Source organism: Aedes albopictus, chromosome 1 (assembly GCF_035046485.1).
Source record: "Aedes albopictus strain Foshan chromosome 1, AalbF5, whole genome shotgun sequence".
In the NCBI taxonomy this organism is placed as follows: Eukaryota; Metazoa; Arthropoda; class Insecta; order Diptera; family Culicidae; genus Aedes; species Aedes albopictus.
This window is the reverse complement of record NC_085136.1, coordinates 21,966,474-21,990,318: the sequence shown is the minus strand read 5'-3', so window position 1 is coordinate 21,990,318 and position 23,845 is coordinate 21,966,474. Positions and strand designations below refer to the sequence as shown.

General features: G+C 39.7%; 2 protein-coding genes across 7 annotated transcripts in view; one reads left to right on the top strand and one right to left on the bottom strand.

Moving 5' to 3' along the window:
- Window positions 1-23,845, top strand: part of LOC109433644 (glutamine-dependent NAD(+) synthetase) — a 297,418-nt gene that overhangs the window by 85,028 nt on the left and 188,545 nt on the right. The window contains exon 2 of one of the 2 annotated variants that reach the window (XM_062844188.1): window positions 16,987-17,020. The exons of the other annotated variant lie outside the window; for it this stretch is intronic. The gene's annotated coding sequence lies outside the window, so the exon portion shown is untranslated. The remainder of the gene's footprint in view (window positions 1-16,986; window positions 17,021-23,845) is intronic. 2 annotated transcript variants of the gene reach the window in all.
- Window positions 1-23,845, bottom strand: part of LOC109433641 (cytosolic carboxypeptidase 2) — a 225,163-nt gene that overhangs the window by 85,681 nt on the left and 115,637 nt on the right. For all 5 annotated transcript variants that reach the window (XM_062844184.1, XM_062844183.1, XM_062844187.1 and 2 more), the window contains exon 2: window positions 7,594-7,775. In XM_062844184.1, coding sequence (XP_062700168.1) covers window positions 7,594-7,775 — 182 coding nt within the window. The remainder of the gene's footprint in view (window positions 1-7,593; window positions 7,776-23,845) is intronic.

Below are 23,845 nucleotides of genomic sequence, written 5' to 3'. Positions count from 1 at the left end.
CCCATATGAACTGTGCAAAATTTCAGCGCAATCGGTGAAACTATAATTTAGCGCAAGCGGATCAAAGTTTTCATAGGATTTACTATGGGAAAAGTTACACTTTCAGATAAAAAATCCCAGAGGTCGCCCCTTGTCTCCTTAATTCAAATCGATCAACGTTTCTTGTAGAAAAATCATTTATGAAACTATCCTTCGTAGACCGCAAAACGATTGGATGCTTGTCGAAAAAGTTATTGATTTATTACCGATTAGTGATCCAACGAACGGCTTTTTGTTTTGTTTTATTAGCAGCACTGTAGCTGCTGCCTTGGCTGCTGCTGTTTCTGGGGGTGGTGATGCCTCCCGCCACCCCATGCAACAACGGCAGCAGCAGTGCTGCTGATAAAACAAAACAAAAAGCCGTTCGTTGGATCACTAATCGGTAATAAATCAATAACTTTTTCGACAAGCATCCAATCGTTTTGCGGTCTTCGAAGGAAAGTTTCATAAATGACTTTTCTACAAGATTCATTGATTGATTTGAATTAAGGGGACAAAGTACGACCTCTGGGATTTTTTGTTCGAAAGTGTAACTTTCCCCATAGTAAATCCTATGAAAACTTTGAACCGCTTGCGCTAAATTATAGTTTCACCGATTGCGCTGAAATTTTGCACAGTTCATATGGGACCTAAATGGAATCTAAAAAGTCGACTGGAGCAAGAATTTATTTTTTCCATACAAGCGTGTCCCATACTAATGGGGATCTTATTCAAGGAAAGCTATTTTCAGTACCGTAACGATGGCAGCGGAGGATTTTCAGGCGGTATCAGAAGGTTTCGAAGAATTTCGAAATTTCTATGGGTCTGAAACGGAAAGATGTTTCAGAGGCATTGTAGGGGCTCAGAGGGTTCCATTGGGGTTTCAAATGGCCTTGTAACTTTTGGGGATTTCTAGCGGTCTCATGGATGTTCCAGGAAGATTTAACAGAGGTTTCTGGGGGGTTCAGGGGGTCCTTAGGAGTTTTCAGGGGCGCTAAGGGGGGTTCAGAAGGTTTCTGGGCCCGAGTAACGTTTCAAGTTTTATGACGGCCACGAAGAACAACTCTTGGTTTTAAAACTGATTTGAAACTTTTGATAAACCAAGAGTGTCACTTGAATAAAGGGGTTCCAGATGTGTTTCAGGTGGTTTCAAGGGTCGTGCCAGAAATGTTTCAGGGGGTCTCAGGAGGTGTCATGGAATTTCCGTGGGTCTTCCAGTCTGTCTGAGCAGTTTTTAGAGATGATCCAGGGGATTCTTGAGCACTCCAGGGTTGATAATAAACCCTGAGGGGGCGGGGAGTTCTCTAGGGATGTTTCTGGAGGTCTCAGGGCGTTTCAAGTGATTCCTACGGTTGTTCTAAAGGGTCGCAGTGGGTTCCAAGGGCGTTGCAGGGGTGTTCAATACACCCAGTTGCCCTAAGTAAGTTTTGATTTTTTTTTTTGCCGAGATTATAGAAACATTAAAAGTCAAGCGTTCAGTCGAGAACGCAGCAAATGAACTTAAACCGAGATTTGCACAGCCAATTCCGGCATTCTGTTTGAACTGTGTAGGCGGTCTCGAAGGTTTCAGGTACATTCCAGGAGATTTAAGGTGATTTCAGGGACGTTCTAGGGGTTTTAACAGAAATCTGGAACGATGCAGAGGGGTTCAGAGGGCTTCCAGATGGATTCAGGGAGTTTCAGGAGCGTTCCAGAGGCGTTCGACTTGGTTTTAAGCGTGCGTTCAAGGAGATTACAGGTATGTTTGAGACGGGTTTCAAGGCATTTGTAACTTCCTTGAAATCTCCCTGAAACCCTCTGAATGTCTTGAAACGCCTTGAAACCCCCTCTGAAACGTCCCTGAAACCTCTATGCCTCAAGTCCCTGATATCACCTGAAACCCTTTAAACGCCTTAAAACCCATCTGAAAAGCCCCAGAAACTTCCTTTCTCCGAAATTTCACCCAGAAACCTCTCCGGAGCATTTCTTAAACGCCTTGATACGCCTTGGTACTCCTCTGAAACATCTCCTAACGTCAAGATATTAAAAATTACCCATCATCGACCGGTTTCGGGCTCGACCTCGAAACAGGTCTTGCTCCTCGGTATTTGAGGGTGGGCTAAGGGGGTTTCCAGAAAGTTCCCAGAAAGCCTTAAAAAGGAGGTATCAAAGGGCTTCAGTGGCGTTCAGGGGGTTGTTTCAGGAGATCTAAGGAGCCTTTTAAGGGCGTTCTGTCAGGTTTTGCTGGCATTTTAATGACGAGAGACGTTTCAAGGGCGTTTCTAGAGGTTTGATAGCATTTCAGCAGCGTTTCAAGAGGTTTTCAAGTATGTTTCAGGGGGTCTCAGGAGCTTTTAAATGGTGTTTGAACGGCGTTTCAAGACATTTCAGAGTCATTTCAGAGAGTTTCAGGTGGTTTCAGAAACATTTTAAGGGCGTTGCTAGAGGTTTTACGGACGTTCGATAGCATTTCAGGGGCGTTTCAAGGGTTTTTAAAGTATGTTTCAGGGGGTTTCTGTAGCCTATTAAAAGCGTCCAGAAGAGTTTTAGAGGTATTTCAACCTGATTATGATGATTTCATCTTCTTCTTCTTCATGGCTCTACGTCCTCACTGGGACTTGGCCTGCTTAGCTGCAACTTAGTGTTCATTGAGCACTTCCACAGTTATTAATTGAAGGCCCTTCTTTGCTTGCCATTGCATAAATTTGTATATTGTGAGGCAAGTACAATGATACACTATGCCCAGGGATTCGACAAAATTTTCCCGACAGGAATCGAACCCGCCGTCTCCGGATTGGCGATCCATAGCCTAAACCTCAAGGCTTACTGGAGACTGATGATTTCAATGGCGTTTCAATATGATTATGGAGGTTTCAGGGTCGTTTCGAGGCATTTCAGGTCAGGGTCGTATCAGGAGTGTTTCAAAAGATATTGTGATGGGGTCTCTGAAAATCCTCAAAAACTTTCTGAAATGCCTCTGAAATCTTCCTAAGACCCCCTCGGACCGTATGTAACGTACCAATACACCCTCCGAAGCCCTCGATAACGCCTTCGTAGTGCCTCTGAATCCCGCCGTAATTGCTCTGGAACTTCCTGAAACGCCTCCAAAAACCCCCTAAAACCCCCTTGGAATCCATGTAACGCACCCGAGACCCTCCGAAACCCCCAAAAATGCTTGCGTAACGTCTTTGAATCCCATCGAAAATTATCTAAAACTTTCTGAAAAAATGCCTCAAAGATTCCCCTGAAATCCCTTTGGGCCCCATGTAATGCACCTAAGATGCTTTGAAACCCTCAAAAACTCCTCCATAACGCATCCATAACGCCTCTGACTCCCGCCGAAAATGCTCTAAAACTTCCTGAAATGCCTCCAAAATCCCCCTTAAACCTTCTCGGACCCCTTGTAACGCATCTGAGACCCCTCAAATGCCTTCGCAACGCCTCTGAAACCAGCCTCAAATGTTCTGAGGCTTCTTGACATGCCTCTGAAACCCCCTCAAGACCCACTTGGACCCCATGTAAGACACGTGAGACCCTCGGAAACTCCCGAAATCGTACCTCTAAAACCCGTCGAAAGTCCTCTGAAACTCTCTGCAATGCATTTGAAAACACCCTCAGACCGAAAACCCCTGAGATCTCCTGGTGTCCCACTGAAACCCCTTGGGACAACCTGAAATGCACCTGCAACTTTACTTTGTTCTCTCCTTGAAACAACCCCTGGCCGCCGTTGCAAATAGTTATCGTCATTATTAAATTTTCTTATGTACAATATTGGTTCTAAGTATGTAGGTTTCCCTCTTTTTATGCAATGCGCAAAAAAGTGCGTAAATTAAAAGTGCATAAAAATAACGCCGGGCCCGTAGCGTAGCGGCTACACGTTTATTTCATAAGTGGATGATCATGGGTTCGATCCCAGCCCCGGTACTTGCAATTTTTCGTCGCTTGCTCTTCCCCTCAAGAGCGGCTGACACCTGACCCTCTTTTGAACATAGCTCTAACGGACCCGGAAACTTGGATATCGGCTAACGGCAACTCATAATGGACCCCCAATTGGACTGGAAAAGGAAACAAGAGCCGCACATCAACATCCTCGTACTCATCATTCTACCATAGACAGGGTAGAAAAGTGACAGCACCGTTAAGGCACCAGTTCTATATAGTAGAATTAGTATAGAATACATTTAGGCGCTCTACAAAGTTAAAGTGCAGCCATTGCACTAAGGGCCAGAATCGCAATCTAGTGGAACTAAATTAATTACTCCAAAACGAAGCATTTCCGACACATGGTGTCTTCGACAAAGTTGTTTGACATCAGCAGAGGCATCTATTGCTAAGAACGTAGTAGTTCGCAACTCGTCCGTATAGGTGGCGCCACCATCTAACTTCTTTATTTTACTTCCAAGAGGCTTGGCGTCTTCGGCAAAAATGTTTATTTTGGCAAAATAAACAACTCTTTCTCAGACGTCAAAATTCCACAGCCTACTGTTTTCGAGTTATTTAAAAAATAAAAACCAATCAATGAAAAAACAGTTTTTTAAGCTAATTTTGACATTTTTACCAGAAACCATGTGAGTTTAATTTTTTTCCCAATGCATATGTGTCAAACCAAACACATTGTATGGGAATATGTTGAATATTATCATTAAAAATTAAAAATAAAAATACAAATTCGAAAAAAACAGTGTGAATTTCATGCCTTAACATCTCGCAAAGCGCAAAAAATCGCAACTTCAAATTTTCAGCAAATACGAAGCAATACTAGGTGAACATATTGCCAAAAATTTGGAGAGGTATTTTTTGGTGTTTTTGAGATAATAGCTTTTTAGTAACAGTATAAATATAAGTAGTGCCAGCATGTAACTTTTTACTGTTACACATTAGATAGTTTATGTCTTTGAAAAAGTTGTTCATTTTGACTAAATGAACAACTCTTTCTTAGACGTCAAAATTTCGCGGCCTACTGTTTTCGAATTATTGCATATAAACTAAATTATATTGATAAAAATGACTATAAAACACATTTTGATGCAATAGTATGAACTATTTCTATTGTTTTTACTTTTACGATACATAGTAGGTCATGAACATGCTGTGGAATTTTGACGTCTGAGAAAGAGTTGTTTATTTTGCCAAAATAAACATTTTTGCCGAAGACGCCAAGTCTCTAGGACGTAAAATAAAGAAGTTAGATGGTGGCGCCACCTATGCGGACGAGTTGCGAACTACTACCTTCTTAGCAATAGATGCCTCTGCTGATGTTAAACAACTTTGTCGAAGACACCATGTGTCGGAAATGCTTCGTTTTGGAGTAATTAATTTAGTTCCGCTAGATTGCGATTCTGGCCCTTAGTGCATTGATTGATTGATTTGTCTTTATTTCAGAGACTTTCAGCCCTTGGCTGGTTCTAAGTGCACCCAATTGGATTCGCTCACGTAGTGTCCAAGTGGACAATAGAGCTGTAAATTAGGTTAAGTGGTTGAAGAATAAAAAAATAAAATAAAAACAACATGCATAAAAAGAGGTTTTTGTGTATAATGCTTCTCATTATCCCGTTAATTTCGCTAGTTGTAAAACGTCACCATAAATCACACCTACATAAAAAACCCTAATTGCTCATATTTTTAATACCCGTCCAAATGAATGTCACCGCTGTTGGTGAGTCCACCCAGAGGATTAAAATAATTCCATCCAACGCAACCGCCTCACAACAAACTTCCAATCGTGGTCAAATCTTTCTAATTGCCAACAGCTGCTCTGTCCTACTAGGAGATGCTTATCGTCATTTTCCGTCCCCACCGAATTTTCCAATGCCAGTAGTGGCCGACGTAATATTCAAAACAAACACAATCCGTATGACATTTAATTTTGCTGCTGGTTGGCAACCAACCGAAGCCAATTTGAATTCGAAGTGCGGCAACAAAATGTGAACGGATTGATTCACCTTCAGGCTAGTCCGAGTCTATGGAAGAATACCAAATGTCCAAGAGTCAATTAAAGAATCGAGAGAAAAAACGGATTTAAAGAGTGTGATTTATCGAAGCAATACGTGGGAGCAATGAAAATTTAAAATCGAAGTTTTGAGTTATGGGACAGTTATTTAGACTCAACTGTATTATTTTAGATGTTTTGTAAAAGTTATGCCGCCTTGAATAAAGAAATAGAAACTTCTCATATTTTTGAAAAAAAAAAATTCAAAAACAGAATGGATAATAAGTGGAAGAATGCATAGTGAGTTAGTTTAACTGACATTCAGAAATCGAAGCTTCATTTTCTAAAATGTTCAAAAACTGAAAAGAAACTCGAGTTAGTTAGTTTTTAGTCAACTAGACTAGAAGAGGTTCTTAAAACCAACAAAAAACCATATTAAATGGTTTTAGGTTTTATGGCGGTTATCAAAATCTCTTTGAAACCAATTCGTCATCAAAATGTTACTTGATGATCATGCGCAGGTTCATCTGCTGCAAAACTCCGTTAACCACGACTTTCTAAATGATTTCAATACCCTGCGCAAGTCGTAAACCTAAAACAATCTAATATAACTTTAAACGACCAGGCGCCCGCACTTCTCGTGTGAATATCGGCTTTTTTGCTTCTTGGCATTGCACACGGCGAGGCCGGATTTTACTTTTCAAAACAAACACAACTTGCCGCTTTCGTGTGGCCGCTGCGCCGGCTTCTCGGAAATGGGGGAATCGAGGTAAAATTCGCTCCCTTTTATTAATCTCATCAAACTTGGTGAGTTTTCCGTCAAACTTTTACTTTACTTTTTTACGAATGAAATTTGTTCAGATCTTGCATATCTCGGGTAGGTTCCCGACTGGAAAATTATATCAAGTTCATATCATGTTGTGTTATGATGTTATAATATTTTTCTATAACTAATTATGTTATAAACTAGATGCAGAGTTATGTTGAAATAACTAAAATTTTAACAAAAAGTGCACTGGTCTAATCAAGATTACAACTTATTTTGTTATAATCATATCAAAATTATAACAAAATGTGATATGAATTTTTACCCTTGGGATTACTAGTTTTTATCATAATTTGATATAATTTTGTAACTTTATTTTTCAAATGCCGAAGACTCAAACCGCAATTATAGTACAATGAGTTATCAGTAATATTTGTAACATGATGTGATACAATTGAGTTGAAGTATTTTGAAAACACCGAGGATGTTGAACATAATTATATCCTAACGAGTTATAAATGTCATGGTGTGTTAGGATTATGTTATATTTTTGTTACAATTTTCCAGTCGGGTTGCTTTACCCCGATTCCCCTTTGTATACTGAGCGAGAACAGTTCGATTTAACGACCACCCTTCGCGTAAAATCGACTTTGCTGGTGATGGCAGGGGTGGCAGTGGTCAGCTGGGAACCGTAAACAAAACCCGAAAAAGCGTGCAGAATCACCGTGTCCATTTCGCACGCCGGCCAAAATAGGTACATTCGGTGGGAAATCGGCTATAATTTCATTCGCAATTTAGCACTACCGAGCGGTAATACATATAATTTCCGTTCGATGGAAACGCGTGGTTGATTACTTCCACTGAAACATTAGTAGATCAGGGGAGGGAGAGTTGCTCTTACCTGGCACTCGATGGGCCATCTGGGGGCCTGCTGGGGGCAGTCATAGTCCCGTTCCTTCGGCAGTGCGAAAAGTTCCCGCGGTTCCTTGAGGCGAGCAATGGGCCGGAGCGTCTTCGAGTCGGTGTTGACCTCCAGCTGGTTGGTCTTGAGGCTGTTCGAGAGGAAACTGCCGAGGTAGCCGGCTGGAAAGATGGAGAATAGGAAAAAAAGAAAATTGATGAATATGACTGTTCTTCTGGTTACAAATTAAAGGAAAGAAAAGTAATTTCATTCTCTTATGGGGATTTCTTCAGGAACTCTGGAAATAATTTCCCAAAGTTTTTTTTTAAAACTTTCGTGGGATTCTTTGAAATTGTTCTCGGATTCCCTTAGGAACCAAAGTAACATTTTGCTGACCAATTAGTCTTGTAGCGGTTTTGACAACCGCCATAAAACCATATGCCTTTTATTTTGGTTTTATCATGGTTTTAAGAAGATCTTCTAGTTTATTTGTCTGAACAATGTTACTTGGGAATTTCTTCAATTATTCCTCCTGTGATTCTAACCGAAGATTTTCTCCGGGATTCCAAGTTTGCTTGGAAGTTTTGTTCTTTTCGTCATGGGTGGTTTTCTGAAAGCTGTTGAACTCAGATTTGGCCTTAAATGCTTCCCAACCAAGCTGAATTATACGACCAAGTTTCAGGAAATTTGGCGGACAAAAACCCCCCATGACGAAGAGAACAAACCTGCCGATAATGCTGTTAATCCCTCTAATTCTAACGTTGAAAAGGTCTTGCTGTGATTTCTATGTAGATTCGACCTATTCAAATCGAACGCCAGAATTCTATGAGGATTTTATCATTTTTTTCAATCCATTATTTTTTTTGTGTCCGGCTTCTTGACCGAATGCCATTTGACCGAATGTCGTTTGGCCGAACGCCATTTGGCCGAATGCCATTTGGTCGAATCGGTCGTTTGACAAACTCCGGATAACCAATAGTGCGCTCTCAATATGATCTTTTGTTCTGTTTTTTTTTTCTTTTTGGGAACGTTTCGACGTTCTAGTTGCCAATATGATCATCAGAAATATATCCTTCTTAAAAAAAGACACTACACCGTCTTTAACCAGAAGTTGTACAGACTGGTACAACTTGGTGTTTGCCGCGATATTTTATGTGGCTTTCAGCTTTGATGGCCATTTTTTAAAGGTGAAAAATGGCCAAAAAACTAATTTCTGACTTGAGGCACCTCGAAATTCTTACCAATTTAGCTGAAAATTTGAAGATAAGTTTGGTTTTAACATTAGAATTTGGATGTGAGGGTGACTGGCTAAATTCCAGAATTTTCGTTTTTATGGAAAGGTCTATTTTTTTGTATAATATGCTGTTATTTCAAGTTACATTGATGTAGAGAACCTTGATATGACGACTTAAGTTCATTATTCCTTTTTCGGCCAAATGACCCGGAACTCTTTTTTTTAACCTTTTTTAATTTTTGAATTTTAAATTACTTGATAGTTCTTTACAAGAGATCAGTATAACAGGAACGCATATTTTTATTACGATTTTATTGTATTTTTGTACAGTATATCTATAGAATGTTAGGATTGCGCATAAAGTTTTACGAGATTCTTGTAATCTTCTTTTCTAGCCCGTCTTTAGTATGGGCCTCATTAGTCATATCGAAGGTTTTTGATTGTGTGGTCGTACATATAGGGTAATCCGCCATTTGTTGAACACTACCCAAATGATGAACAGTTTGTGAAAATCGTGTTATACATCGAACTTAAGTGATTCTCCTCGGACAATGTAACCGACTGATGTAGATGCGTATGCATTAGTGCCGCAATATTTCACTAATTTTGCCACATAATTATACATGTTTTCCCTAAAAAAATATGATTGAAAATTCAGTATCGTTGGTGAAACGAAAACTACACTATTCTTAAAATTAATTTTAAAAGTTTGTTGTTACAAAACAAGCTATGGAACTGGAAACATGTCCTTTACATTTTTCATTGTAGCCATTTCATACAAAAACGATATAGTGCAACTCCGATTGTCTTGCAACTTGGTGGGTTCATAGTTCATCGAAAATAATTAGACCCGTATTTTTTATTTCGTCATAAGGGTGACCAATTTTCAGATAGGGTGGTCCTAAAAATCAAGGTTTTTGAAAACTAGAAATTAAACTTTTAAACCAGTTGACCGATTTTAAACTTATTTTGTTTTTGTTTAAAAGCAATTGAATTGTCGTTTTAAGGAATAATACGTTGAAGGGGCCAAATTGCGTTTAGGAACAAAAAATATGCAATTATTTTAGTTTTTTTCACGTTTTCATGATCTCAGGACCAAAAAGGTACCCTGATTTATATTTTCATCGGAAAATTCAGAAAATTTGGCGTCACATATCAAAAAATCAGAAATGTATGTTTTTTTTAGGCTTCTCATATATTAAGTTTTTTTTTTGAAAATAAAAGGCCAAATTTTCCCATACAAAACATTTTTTTAAATTTTGTGATTCCTTATAAAACTATGAACACCAAAAATATCAGGAATCACTAAGAAAAACAATACAAGGTATAGTTATATGATGGTTTACAATATCAGGCGATTTTGGAGCAGCTAGTATTAAAATATATGACTCTCTATATTCAAAAAAAAAAAACATATCAAAAACCATAAAATATACATCTCTATTTTTTTATATGTTACGCCAAATTTCCTCAAATTTCTGATAGTAATATAAAACCAGGGTACCCATTTGGTCTCGAGACCATGAAAAGGAGAAAAAAAAACTAAAATAATTGCTTATGTTTTGCTCCTAAACGCAATTTTGCCCCATCAATGTATTTTTCCTTGAAACTTCATTTCAAAAGCTTTCAAACAAAACAAGTAATTTAGAATCAGTCACCTGGTTCAAAAATTATATTTTTTTGGAAAATTTTAGTTTTTAAAAACCTTGTTTATTAGAACTACCCTATCTGAAAATTGGTCACCCTAATGACAAATTAAAAAAGTACGGGTCTTATTGTTTTCGATGAACTACGAACCCACCAAGTTTCAAGACAATCGGAGTCACAGTATATATCGGTGGCTTCGTGGCCGTGCGGTTAGGGGCGTCAGTCGTCTAGCCGTTTCGTAAGCCTCGGAGTGTGGGTTCGATTCCCAACGGAAATTTCTCCGCTATGTTAGTGATAGTTCAGTCTGTGTAATAGGTTGTCCCAAAATTGCACATAGTCAAAAAGTTTGGGGGGCTCACCCTGCAAATGATAGCTAAGGGTGTTAGAAACAAACTTTTGTATGACGGCAACTTTCAGAAATGACGTTTAGAGGTCGCCCCGAGATTCTTGAAAAATGGCCATTTTTCGTAATAATTTTCATACAAATATTTTTTACCGTATAAAAATTGGCAATACCCACTATTTTTATATTTTTTACAGCTTGATATGGATCCAAACTTCTTGGGAAAAATAATTAACGACATGTTTTGCAGGTAACTTTTTGATACTGAATTTCTGAATTTACTAAAATTTTTCATTTTTTGATATACTGTGCATTTTAGCCATCATAAAAAGTATCTGAACCTAATGCTAATTTAAAACAATTTCCATAAAAAGATAGGAAATTTTATGAGGAAAAACTTTGCCGAAGACGTTTTTTCTATCCGTTTTAGAGTTATTCACGATTTACTATTTGGTGAAATTTGAATTTTTAGGTATTTTTCTAAAAATGTCACATAAGAGCTTCTTAAAAACACATACAAAGTAAAAAATCACGTATGCTCAACAAAGTTTTGTCTTGATTGTGTTTAGGAATTATGGTGACATCATTAATTGGTTTTTATTTGTTGTTATTGAATCCCTTCATATAGAAATTATATAGCAAAGATTTCTTAAAAAGCTAGCTCTCTTGACTTGACAAGCTCAGTACTATGGATTTTTTAAAGATATTCTCCACAAAATGTTGAGCCATATTTTCGCGTTTATCTTACTTTCTTGTCGATATTCTCAATTATGTGTAACCTATTTGGTTGAAGTCGGTGTAGTGTCTTTTTTTTTCTTTTTATATCGTTTTTCTATGGAATGGCTGATTGTTTAAAATTTCTCTTTTATTGTTATTTTTTTAGGGTAGCGAACCACTTGGGCAGTGGCCGGTATTTTGGGCACTCTCACGTAGCACGTACATATCTCATCGCGTTCCAAAAATTGTGTCATTTGGTTCAGAATTGATTGAGTTATAGCAAAAAAGTGCCCAAAATAGGACCCCTGCCGAGATGGTTTCACTTCCCTAGGTATATTTTTTTTATCACACTTTGATTATGCATCCATGATCCAACTGTCAAACACTCGCATAACCTAAATTGCTTGCATGACTGCCAGATTCGCTTTCAATTTCAATCATGCAGGGACGGACCAGAGGTTTCAAGGGGCCCGAAAGGGGAGTTCATGAGTGTTACATGGAGTCTCAGGAGATTTAAAGGAGAGGGTAATCGAGGGATTTCGTGGGCAGTTCCAGAAAGTTTCAGAAATATTCCAGGAACTCTTGAGGAGTTTCGGGGGCGTTGCATAGAATTTCAGGGAGTGTTCCAGCGGTGGTTTTCAGGAGCGTTGCAAGGGATTTTAAGGGGTTACAGAAGCAAGTTTCAAAGGGTCCCAGGCATGTTCCGGTGATGTTCCAAGGGGTTTTGGGACGTTTCAGAGTGTTCGAAAAGGCTTCAGAGTGTTTCAGAAGCATCCAAGGGTTTTCAAGGGGTTTTAGATGCATTGCGTTGCGTTCCATTGGGATTCATGGACGTATCAGAATGTTTCAGCGCGATTCAGGAAGTTCCCAGGGTTTTCAAGGAGTTTCAGGGGCATTTCAGGGAAGTTCAGTGGATTTTAGGGGATTCCAGGAGCATTTCAAGGGCGTTCCAGGGTATATATTCCTAATGTTAACTAAAACTCGCAAACACCTGGAAACCCGCCTAAAAAGCCGTGGACTTTCCTCGAAAGCCCTCTATAAAAAAAAGACAATTCACACCGTCTTCAGTCAGAGGCTGCACAGACTGAACACATTACTTACACTAGACAACGGACAACACAGAACAGCCAGTGGCCCAGTGATGATTTTTTCTGGAGCGGGAATCGAACCCACACTCCCTGGCTTAGACGACTGCCGCCGCTAACCGCACGGCAACGAAGCCCACTCATTTCCCGGGTTTCGCTTGAAAATTCTTGAAACATCCTTGAAACCATCTTAGGTGTCCTAAGGAATCCCTTGGACCCCCCTTCGGTACCTTCCTCAAACTCTCATGAAACTTCATGAATTTAAGGGAAATGAAATTATATGAAGCATAAATAATGACTGGATCTTGACGTCCACCGGGTATTTTTCTACTACCTTGGAATTATGCACGAAAAAACAAATGAAAATAAAAACTTCAGTACTAACCGTTCAATAATTGGCGGATTACCCTATACCTATGTAAATAATTCAAGAAGTTTTAAGTAATACTTTGTTCTAATAGATAAGTGTTGGTGAGCTCTTCAAGATTTTTTTTGAATACGCATTTTTCCCGGGAGAGGGCTTGTCGAAATTATTCAATGGATTTCTACTGAGATAGATCCAGGGGTTCTTTTCAAGACTTCCCTAAGCATTTCTCAAGAAATCTGCTTTCCTGGACATTTTTTTTTTTCGAAATTCCACTAGAAAATTTAATTTTGGAATTCATTCAAGGATTTCTTCACGCATTCCTTACGGAATTCCTCCAAGGAATGCAGCCAGGGTTGCTCTTGGAATTTTCTCCAAAATTCTTTCAAAAATTCTCCCTACATTTCTTGCTCCCAGAGATTCATGGATTTTTGTCATTGCTTCCTCCAGCCATTCCACTAACGATTGGTCCCAAGATTTCTTCTAGAATTTTTGCAGTGGTTCCTCTCGGGATTTCTTCCAGGATTGTTCTCTGGGTTCTCTCTGAATTTTTTACAGAAATTGTTGTTTGAAAAGTCTCTAAGGATTCCTCCAGGGAATATCGAAAGAAATTAGGTATACCAACTGGAATCCCTCTCGGATCCCTTTCAGGATTTTGTCTGAGAATAACCTTAGGCTTGCTCTTGGTGTTTTCTTCCGGGATTTCATCGTTTTTCCGGAGTTGCTTCAAAGATTCCTACCAATGTTTCTCGTGGGGTTCTGCTTTAGATTGCTTGTGGGACTTCTCTACGGATCATTCCCAAGAGTCTTTCAAGGATTGCTCAAGTAATTTTCTCTAAATTTCACGAGATTTCTTTTTTTTTCCTGCCCTTCGGTTCAGAAAGGGGTATGGGCGCGTTCTGCCAACTTGGTCGAGGCAGATTTCTTGTGAGAACAAGTTGCATACGAACATTCAAAAGTGCCTGAACGAAAGATGTTGCTTGTGAGGATCACTTGAAGATCGGATGGAAGATCATTCTTTTTTTTTTTCTTAGAATATTCGCGTTCGCCTATTTGTTGCACTTCGTGTTCGTATATTTTAAGTTTCATCTTCAACTGAGTTTGATGAACGCTGCTAGCCAGCAGGGATGATCTTCTCATCTGCATCCGTTGAACCATTCTGAATGGCCGTCGTGAAAGTATCACCAAAAGCGCTACTAACATTTTTTTATATATTTTCAAGTATCTGAGTACCATGAGTGATAGCAGAAAGCAGTGATAGCAGTGGAAAATGGAAGTAATGCAGTACGACTGGTACGACGGTGGTGCGATGCTGGTAAAAATTATCGCTGGAGATAAGCATTGTTTGTACTCAGCCATGTCTAAGCCGTGCTCCAAAGTGCCAGGAAGTGCATGTCTAAAGCACTAATCTACAAAATCCCGGGAAAAAGTTGAAGGCCAGCTGTAGACAAGATGTGGCTATGAGAGGATGTTCGTTGGAATATTGAAATGACATTGTCAATGACAGAGCCAATGCAGCAGGAGATGGTGAAGTTTAACTACGAAGACGGTTTGCTAGAAACCACAGACAGCAAAATGACAGGCTTATCGTATTTCGATGGGAATCGCGATGAGGAAAAGCAGCATTTCAAGAACATAACCAAAATTTAACCACATTTGCTTACCACAAAAAAAAACAACACGATCGAACGAAAACAGGAAAGAGCAACTCAACTTAGAAACACAACCAGTATTACTGGTTTTATTTTGATGTTAAGTTGCAATGTTCAAAACGCTTATCCCAAACAAGCGACTCAAAGGTAAATTACGTTGACCATTTTACTAACAACACATTCTCTTACAGCTCAATACACCACATCGATTTCCCACCTTTCGCAATCCTTAAGGCCGCGCAAAACTTGAAAGCCGCATGGCTAAAGAGGTTGCTATGCCTACTCCCAAAGTCAAAGGTGTATTATGGACGATGCGAGTTCTCGGACTTGCATTGGAGACTTGGCCCTATGACCCCCTTGTGCATCAATAAAATAAAATAAAATAAAATAAAATAAATTTCACGAGATTTTTTTTTTAATAATTATTCCAGAGCTTCTGTCTGGTTCTTATCCAAGATGTTCGCCGAAGATTCCTCCAGGTATCCTTGTCGACCTGTTGGGGTATATCCAGAGATTGATCTCAGAACTCCCAGGCATTCTTCTAGAGATTCTTCCAGTTATTTCTCCCAAACTACTCCATCTAGTTATTTTTTTCGGAATTCCTCCTTATCTCCAGGGCATTTACAAAATACACGTCGAGCGATTCTCCAGGGATGGCTTCTTCTAGAAATACCTCCCAGGATTCTTCTTAGAGTTTTCTTCGGGATTATTTCCAGAATTTGGAATTTCTCTAGGCACTTCTCCACAAATTCCTCCCAGAGTTCCTCAAGAAATTTATCTCTAGATTCTTTCTGGGATCACTCCTGTGATTTCTTTAGCGATTTCTGCAACGATTCCTCCAGAGCTTCTTATCGGGATTTCTGCAAGGATTCCTTCCGCGATTTTTCATGAAATTTCTGTCGGGATTCAGGGATGCCGCGCGGAATTTCTCCTGGAGTTTCGTGCGGAATTCCTTCAGGGATATTGGAGAAATGTTCAGTATTCTCAAAGAAATTGTTCTCGAGATTCTTCCTTTGACACCGCACCCCCAAACCATTTGCTCCTGGAGTTCTCTTCCGGTATTCTGTCAGATTTTTTTTTGTTTCTTCAAAGATTATCACCTGGTATTTATCTGGAGAATTTCTCCGAGATATTCCTGTTGGGATTCATCATGTAATTTATCCCAGGATTCACCATGCAATTTCCTTTTTCTCGATCCTATTTATAAACAACGATTAAAAAGAACTTAAAAAATGAATCCTCTCGAGGTACTCCCGGGATTCATTCAGAGATTGTTTTGAAGATTCTTCCAAAAGTTCTTCTCAGAATTCTTCCTGGAATTTTATTAGGGATTTCTACCGTTTTTATCATTTGGAATTCCTCTTACGTTCCTCTAAAGATTTGTCCAGAAATTCATTTCATAAAAAATTTTCTCCCTCGATTCCTTTGGGATTACTTCTTAGATTCCACCAGCTATTTTTCTCTGGATTTCTCCAAGGATTCTAACCAGATTTAAAAAAAAAAGACACGGACAACGTCTTCAGCTTTCGGCTGTACAGACTGTTTTAAACTTAACATTAGACAACGGACAACGGAGCATGCACCAGTGAGACGGGGAAGAAACTATTCTTACGAAAAGTTTCAACGCCCGAAGCGGGAATCGAACCCTCACCCCAAAGCATGGTGCGATTATAAGCTTGATGACCCTAACCGCACAGCTACGAGGCTCCACAGTTATCCCTGCATTAGTTCCTGGATTCATATAGGGATTGCTTTAGAGATATTTCTAAAAAATCTTCTTGGGATTCCTTTCATGATTCCTCTCAGAATTTTCTCTGGTGATCCTCATGGAATTATCTGATCGTATTTCTTTTGAGATCTAAAATTTATATCGCTGTTTTCCAAAGGATATCTCCTAGGATTCTTCCCACGATTTCTAATGGAATTCATCCAATATTTACTCCCGGGATTCTTCCAGGAATTTCCGTCGGGACTCATCCAGGGATTGCTCCCGGAACCCCTTTACAGATTTCTCCAAGTATTTCTTCTGGAACTTCTTTGAATTAATTGTTCAAAATTCCTCTACACATTTTTCAAATATTGTTCCCGGGATTTCCCAAGATATTCCACCTAAGATTTCTCCTTGAATTCCTCCCAGTACTGTTCTTACTATTCTTCTGGGGATTCCTCCCGGATTCTTCTCGTTATTTCTAGGTATTCCTATCGGGATTCATCCAGGGATTGATTGTTAAGAACTGTGAGATAACTTGGGCGTTAAAAGGTTATAATACAATACCCAGATAACCAAGTCTCTTCGAATACTTAACTTATAATTGTAAATAACGATGTGGATTCTCTGTGTCTTCTTTCAGATTATCCTAGTAAACATCTTATCAAGGAATAAAGGTACGTACATATATGAACTCTTGCTTAATGAATTCAAGCGCATCCAATAAATACACCTACGACAAATCCGAGTACCTCCCTTGAATAATAGTGAGAACAAAAATGGCTACATGCAACCGTTCTATTATCCACTCAGCAGCAGAACGGTGACCAAAGGTCGTTTGCAATGCTTGCAAAAATCTGCCTACCTGCCGTGAATGTAAACCAAAAAAAAAAAAAATGCGACGTTCGAAAGCCTCGAAAGCCATTCCCATCGTTGGTTGTCGTTGTCGATGTCGACGTCGTCGCTGTATGTAAGATAAGATATGGAACAAATCCTTGCCAAATTGGTCTATTACTACTGCTGCAATTGTCTTCGGCACATAATAATGGGGTGGAACTGGGTGCCATCGCCGCAGAAGGAGTAGCCGAAAGCAGGATATAAATCTTCTAGCACGGGTCGTCTACGCGATTGCTGCCGAGACTAATGATGTACAACTTTCGAGCACACCATTCTCCCCGGCGGCCGGTGACGATCATGGTACCATTCCGCCCACTCACGGTTCGTCCTTACACCGTCACCGTCGTAGGTGGTGGTGGTGGTGGACAGCGGTAGCATTGCAAATTTATTCGACACGGGAGAGAAAAAGCGAGCGAATTAATTATTAAAGATGACACACTGACGCTGTTTGGTTCCAAATCCGAGCCGGAATTAATCTGTCCGCCTCTGGCTGGGTGTCAGTTAGCGAAGAAAAAGCGTCACGCACTCTGCTGACACCCGCTCGCCTGTCTTGTTTATCGCACGTGATGACGTGCCATCGTTTCGCATGGTTGCAGCAGGTTCGGCTGGTTGGCATTGTATCAACCACTGGCACTGACTGGCTAGTGGTGGTATTAAACACTTCGTCATCGCACGCGAGAGGAGATTAAAGCTAGACTTTGCTCGTTTTTTGTTTCCAATTTGGTCTCACAGGGCTGGTAGCGAATTTTGGAAGAAGCAATCAGGGTACATAGGGTATTATCAAATATATTATATAAACAATATGATTCACTTCCGCGTTCCCCATACATTGAATTGGTGAACAGCTTACAGCACCATCTAGCGTCAAACGTGGCAATCAACATTAAATTAAATCACATATTTGCTAAATATGTTTAACCGTGTCTCCATGACATTTCCTTTTGTTATAGTCGTCAATCATATTTAGGGATGTACAAGATTCAATTTGCACAAACAAAATTATGATATTGGACAAAGCAAATATTAAGTTTATATTTTGTAACTGTCGTATATCAGTGATGGAACATACGCAATTTGACGTTTTGCAATTATCATTTTTTCCAGAAGCATATTTGTTTTGGAAGTAACTAGAAGTGAAATATTTTGGTCAAATTGCTATGGCTAATGGGGATACTTGTTGGTTTATTTTGACTAAAAGTATATTGTGTGCAAAAAATATTACGCAAGAATATGATTTGTTTATTTAAAACCTAAACATTTTGATATTATTTATCGATAACTGAAGAGATTATTGACATCCCTAGTTCATTAATGTTGACAGCGTGTGTAATTTTGAAGGGCATACGTTTTTAGAGTGTAATAGTTGCCACGTTCGTCACAAGCGGCGCCACAAGCACAGCATGAAGGGTCGCCAGTAATAGCTGGAAGTGAGTTATATTATTAATATAGTATATTTGGTATTATTGTCAGGTTTGTTCTCTTTGTCATGGGGTTTTTTTTTTGGAGTAATTGCCTGAAACTTGGTCATATAATTCAGTTTGGTTTGGAAGGATTTGAGACTAACTCTGAGTGCCACAGGTTAAAAAAAAAAACATGACGAAGAGAACAAAACACATTACGTCGTTTGCGACCTTGGATGGATTGAAGCTCTTTCAAATTTATTGTTCAACATTGCACTCGAAGGAGCGGTTAGGAGGTCAGGCGTGCAGAGGAATGGCTCTATCATCACACGGTCGCACATGCTCCTCGGTTTTGCGGACGATATTGATCTCATGGGCATCGAAATGCTGATTCTTCCGGTTGCTCTCTACGGTCACGAAGCGTAGACGTTAAAGGAGGTAGACCGAAAAGCTTTTGGAGTAGAGGTTCCATTTCCCGACCATTTTGGTTGTCCCGGGATTCGGGATAAAATTTGTTGCTTGTCCCGGGAAATCCCGGGATCCCGGGAAATTTTTCAATATGCTTAAAAATGCATTTTTGCGATCAGGAATATGTTTTATTCATCATTTAAAAAAAATCAATGGTTCAAATCAAGTAAATGGTTCTATCAATTTGAATTCGTTATCTGAAAATACGACTTCAAGAAGCAAATGTTATAAATGATTTCATTGGACAGTGAGGGTTGCTTTTTAGAACAGATATTTCTGGAGTTCGTTTTTCAGATACGGGATAAACTTACCATGTAGCTCAAGAAGTGACAGCTCTTTCGCAATTACTTTTAAAAAAATCAATCATTGCCGAATCAGTCTAAGACGGGTTGCCATATTACTTTATAGTAATTTCCAGTTCTTCACGCATGCTCGATGGTGTTATGCATACAGGACAATCCAGTATTCAACTCGGCAGCATCAATATCGATCTGTCTTTGGCAGTCTCACAACAATCGAACTCCCAGTTCCTTGATGAACTTAATCATTTGGGTAATTCTCGCTGAGACCGGCCCACTATTTACACCTTGTCTTCAAAAATGTTTAAGATGCCGATTTTCTGAAAGCCCTCGCTAAAAAAGTAAAAAAATCGCATTTGGTTACTCAAATTGATGGACCCCCAGTTAGTTTGAGCCACAACAATTTTTGTAGACCCCTCGATTTTGGTCAAATGGTGGCTCATTTAAACCGTTATAACTCGAAAGTTTCTCCAAAAACCACCTCAAAACGAATTGTTGTTGAAAAGAGGAAAGATAGAGCTACTATTTACAATAATAAAAAGATGGGTCGGCCATATTGATTTTGGCCGCCATCTTGGATTTTTATACCAAAACATTTTTTCCACCATGAGGGCAACCACCGATTTTCATATTTTTTGCATCAACTGAAAGCTGAGGCATTTATACATAACATATCAAAAAATTAGAGATGTCTTTTTTTTCCTATCAAAAGTTATCTGCAGTTTTGTAAATTTAGCCTCGTTTTCTTCATACATTTCCATGCACACCGGCAACGACATGCAACAGCATCCGAGTTTACGCCTGCATGTATACACAAAGGCGCGTGCCGCAAAATTTGGCCAAATCGGAGGTTCGTTTCCGTTTTTGACTATTTCTCAATGATGCGGGCATTGTTTTCATAACTTTTATAGTGTTTTGAAAAGCTTAAACCTTCAGCTTTCCATAAGTGGAGTCAGAATTTAAATTCGTGTTCGTAAACACTGCGAAATATCGTTGCATTTATGTAAACGGCCGGCACCGGGCCCAGTGCGCATAAGTGGCATGATTTACAAAACGGCAGATAACTTTTGAAAGAAGAAAAAGACATCTCTAATTTTTTTTATATGTTATGTATGAATGTCTCAGCTTTCAATTGATGCAAAAATTCTGAAAATCGGTGGTTGCCCTCAAGGTGGAAAAAATGTTTTGGTATAAAAATCCAAGATGGCGGCCAAAATCAATATGGCCGACCCAAATTTTTATTATTGTAAATAGTAGCTCTATCTTTCCTCTTTTCAACAACAATTCGTTTTGAGGTGGTTTTTGGAGAAACTTTCGAGTTATAACGGTTTAAATGAGCCACCATTTGACCAAAATCGAGGGGTCTACAAAAATTGTTGTGGCTCAATCTAACGGGGGGTCCATCAATTTGAGTAACCAAATGCATTTTTCTTACTTTTTTAGCGAGGGCTTTCAGAAAATCGGCACCTTAAACATTTTTGAAGACAAGGTGTAAATAGTGGGCCGGTCTCAGCGAGAATTACCCATTTGCTTTTTCGATGAGATTTTCAGTTCTGCTGGCACTTGCGTTGACGACGGAAAACCTTGAAGGAACTTTAGCGCTGTTATTACATATTTTCTTTCGGCACCATTTGTTGATTCTTTTCATGATTGCGTGGAAGAGGTCATTTCCAACTTTGTAGTTACTTTTCGTAAGCTTCGAATACAAGAAACTCAAGCTGCCTTCCGCAGACAGTAATTTAGCATCTCGTCTTCCCTCAAAATCATTGTCCAACAAAAAATCTCTTTGATGCAATCAAAACCGTGAAAGAAAGTGCTCCAGCATCGTTTCAGTCGAGTTCCAACCAGTTTTGATGTCCACACGCGGTTGAAGCGGTTTATGTAACGTTTTCGTGATCTTTTTGTTGAAGGTGATTTTCGAAAAAAAAATCACGACTCTTCGAGTACGTTTCAGAGACTCTCCAAATTCAAATAAAAGCGAAAAAAATGTGTTAGAAATGTGTGTCCCGGGAATCCCGGGATTTTCGGGACGGTGAAAAATTTTATCCCGGGATTCGGGAAATGCCGAATTTTTCAAGATCCCGGGATTTTTTGTCCCGGGATATCCCGGGTTGGAACCCCTATTTTGGAGTTTTTGAGCGCAAAGTGCTGCGGACAATTCTCGGTGGGAAACAAGAAAATGGAGTGTGAGAAGATGCGATTATTGTGAAACGTATAAAATACGGCAGACTTCAGTGGGCTGGACACGAAGTGCGAATGTCGGAAGAAAGAATAGCGAAAACAATATTCAGCAGAGAACCCGGTAGAGATAGGCTACTTCGTTGGCGGCCGCGAACTCGCTGGCTACACGCGGTTGAAGAAGATCTACGATCCCTATACGTTCGGGGAAACTGGAGGAACATCCCCCAAGACCGACGAAGATGGTGCTCTACTATACGCTCGGCGTTAGAGTAAAGTTACTTTGTAGCCAACAAGGTATCAGGTGTAGCTTTAGCGAGTTTAGCGAGTTGTTTCGATACGTACAGCAGAGCAGTTGTCTGTTGATACGATCAAACGATTGGATTGTGAGATGTTCGAATTCCAATGCTATATCCGAAAGCAAAGTCCTGGCTAATATGGTTTTAACTACCCGGAATACGACATGTATTATATCCCCTTTTCCCCCTAATACACTTTTTGTGTGCGACCCCTGAAGTTTGTGTATGGGTCATCAAACTTTGCTTAACGTGTTTTTTAGGGGTATCCAGATTACACTGACGTTTTTTTACGACGGTAATGATACCGCGTAAAAAAACCGCGTTATTTCAGAGGTGTTAAGCGGCCGTTACATAGGCGTTTCGGGGGTTTCCGAGTGTCTCGGGTGCGCTACATGGAGTATTTCGGGGTATTTCTAAGACATTTCAGGAAGCTTCAGTGGATTTTGCGGGTTTTCAGAGGCGTTACGCTGGCGTTTTCAGGGGTTTCGGAGGATCTCAGGTGCGTTACATGGGGTGCTATGGAGTTTAATGGGGGGTTTAGAGGGTGTTTAGGAAGCTTCAGAAGCAGGTTTCAGAGGCATTACGCAGGAGTTACATAGGCGTTTTTGGGGGCGAGGGTCTACGGTGCGTTACATGGGGTGTAAGGGGGTTTTAGGGGCATTCCAAAGAATTATTTCAGGAAGCTTCAGAGGATTTTAGGCAAGTTTCAGAAGCGTTACGCAGGCGTTTCCGGGGGTTTTGGAGGGTCTCAGGTGCGTTACATGGAGTCTGAGGGGGTTTTAGGGGATTTCAAAGGCATTTCTGGAAGGTTCACAGGCATTTCTCGTTTTTGGCGAATTTCAGGAATTCCTAGATTTGTCCTTGAAAAAAATACTGGAGGAATCTGCAGAGTAGTCTCTGAAAGATCCCTTGAGAAATCACTATAATTCATAGAGGATTTATAGAAAACTCTCTAGAGGAATTTCTAGATAAATCCATAATAAAAGTTCTGAAAGAATATTTGAAGGAGCTGCTGCAGAAATCCTTAAATGAATCCTGAGGAATATCTGAAAGAATTTCCTAAGAAATTCAAACTAGAGCTTCTGCAGGGATTCATGGAACAAAATCTCTAGATTCCTCCTAGAAGAAATCCCAGCAGTAATTCCTGAGAATTGCCCAAGAAATTCGCATGTCTTCAAGAAATTCTGGAGAAAGCCTTAAAGAAATACCTGGAAAAATCTTTGCAAAAACCCCTTTAATAATTCCTAGAAAAAATCGCTAAAGGAATCCCCTGGGGGTATTTTAGGTGAAATTTTGGGAGTTTTTTTAGAGGGTTTCAGTCGGTTTCAGAAGCATTTTAAGGATCTTCAGAGGGGTGGCTTTGTAGGTTAGAGAGTGTCAGGGCATTCCAAGGAGGTTTATTGGCGTTTCAAGGGATTTTAGGAGCTCCCGGGAACGTCAGCTTTAAAGGATTTCAGTGGGTCCAAACGTGCTTCAAGGAGCTTTAAGGGGTTTTATAGAGTTTCAGTGCGTTTCACGAGGTTTTAATGGCGTTTCCGATAGCATTTTTGGGGATTTAAATAAGTTTCAGGATGTAGCAGGGGGTTGGAGAGATTTAGGGGGTTTTCAGAAACGCACTAAGGGTTTTTAGGAGAGTTGTAGGAGATTTCAGAGGCTTTTATGGCGTTACATGGGGTAGAACTCTACCCGGGTAGAGGTGAAGTACTGACGATGATGATGATGTGTCAGGAGCACTTTTCAGATATTATTTTTAGATCTTTTATCTCTTATGTCAATCAAACCAATATCACATTTTGATCTCAATATCAAAATATGTCATTATTAAGCTCTTTTCCTCTACCCGGGTAAAGCATTTCAGGGGCTTTCGTGGAGTTTTCAGAGGAGTACAAGGGAAATTACACAGGTGTTTCAGGAGATTTCAGAAGCACACAATCTTAACTTATTCTGTGACTTAGTTAATT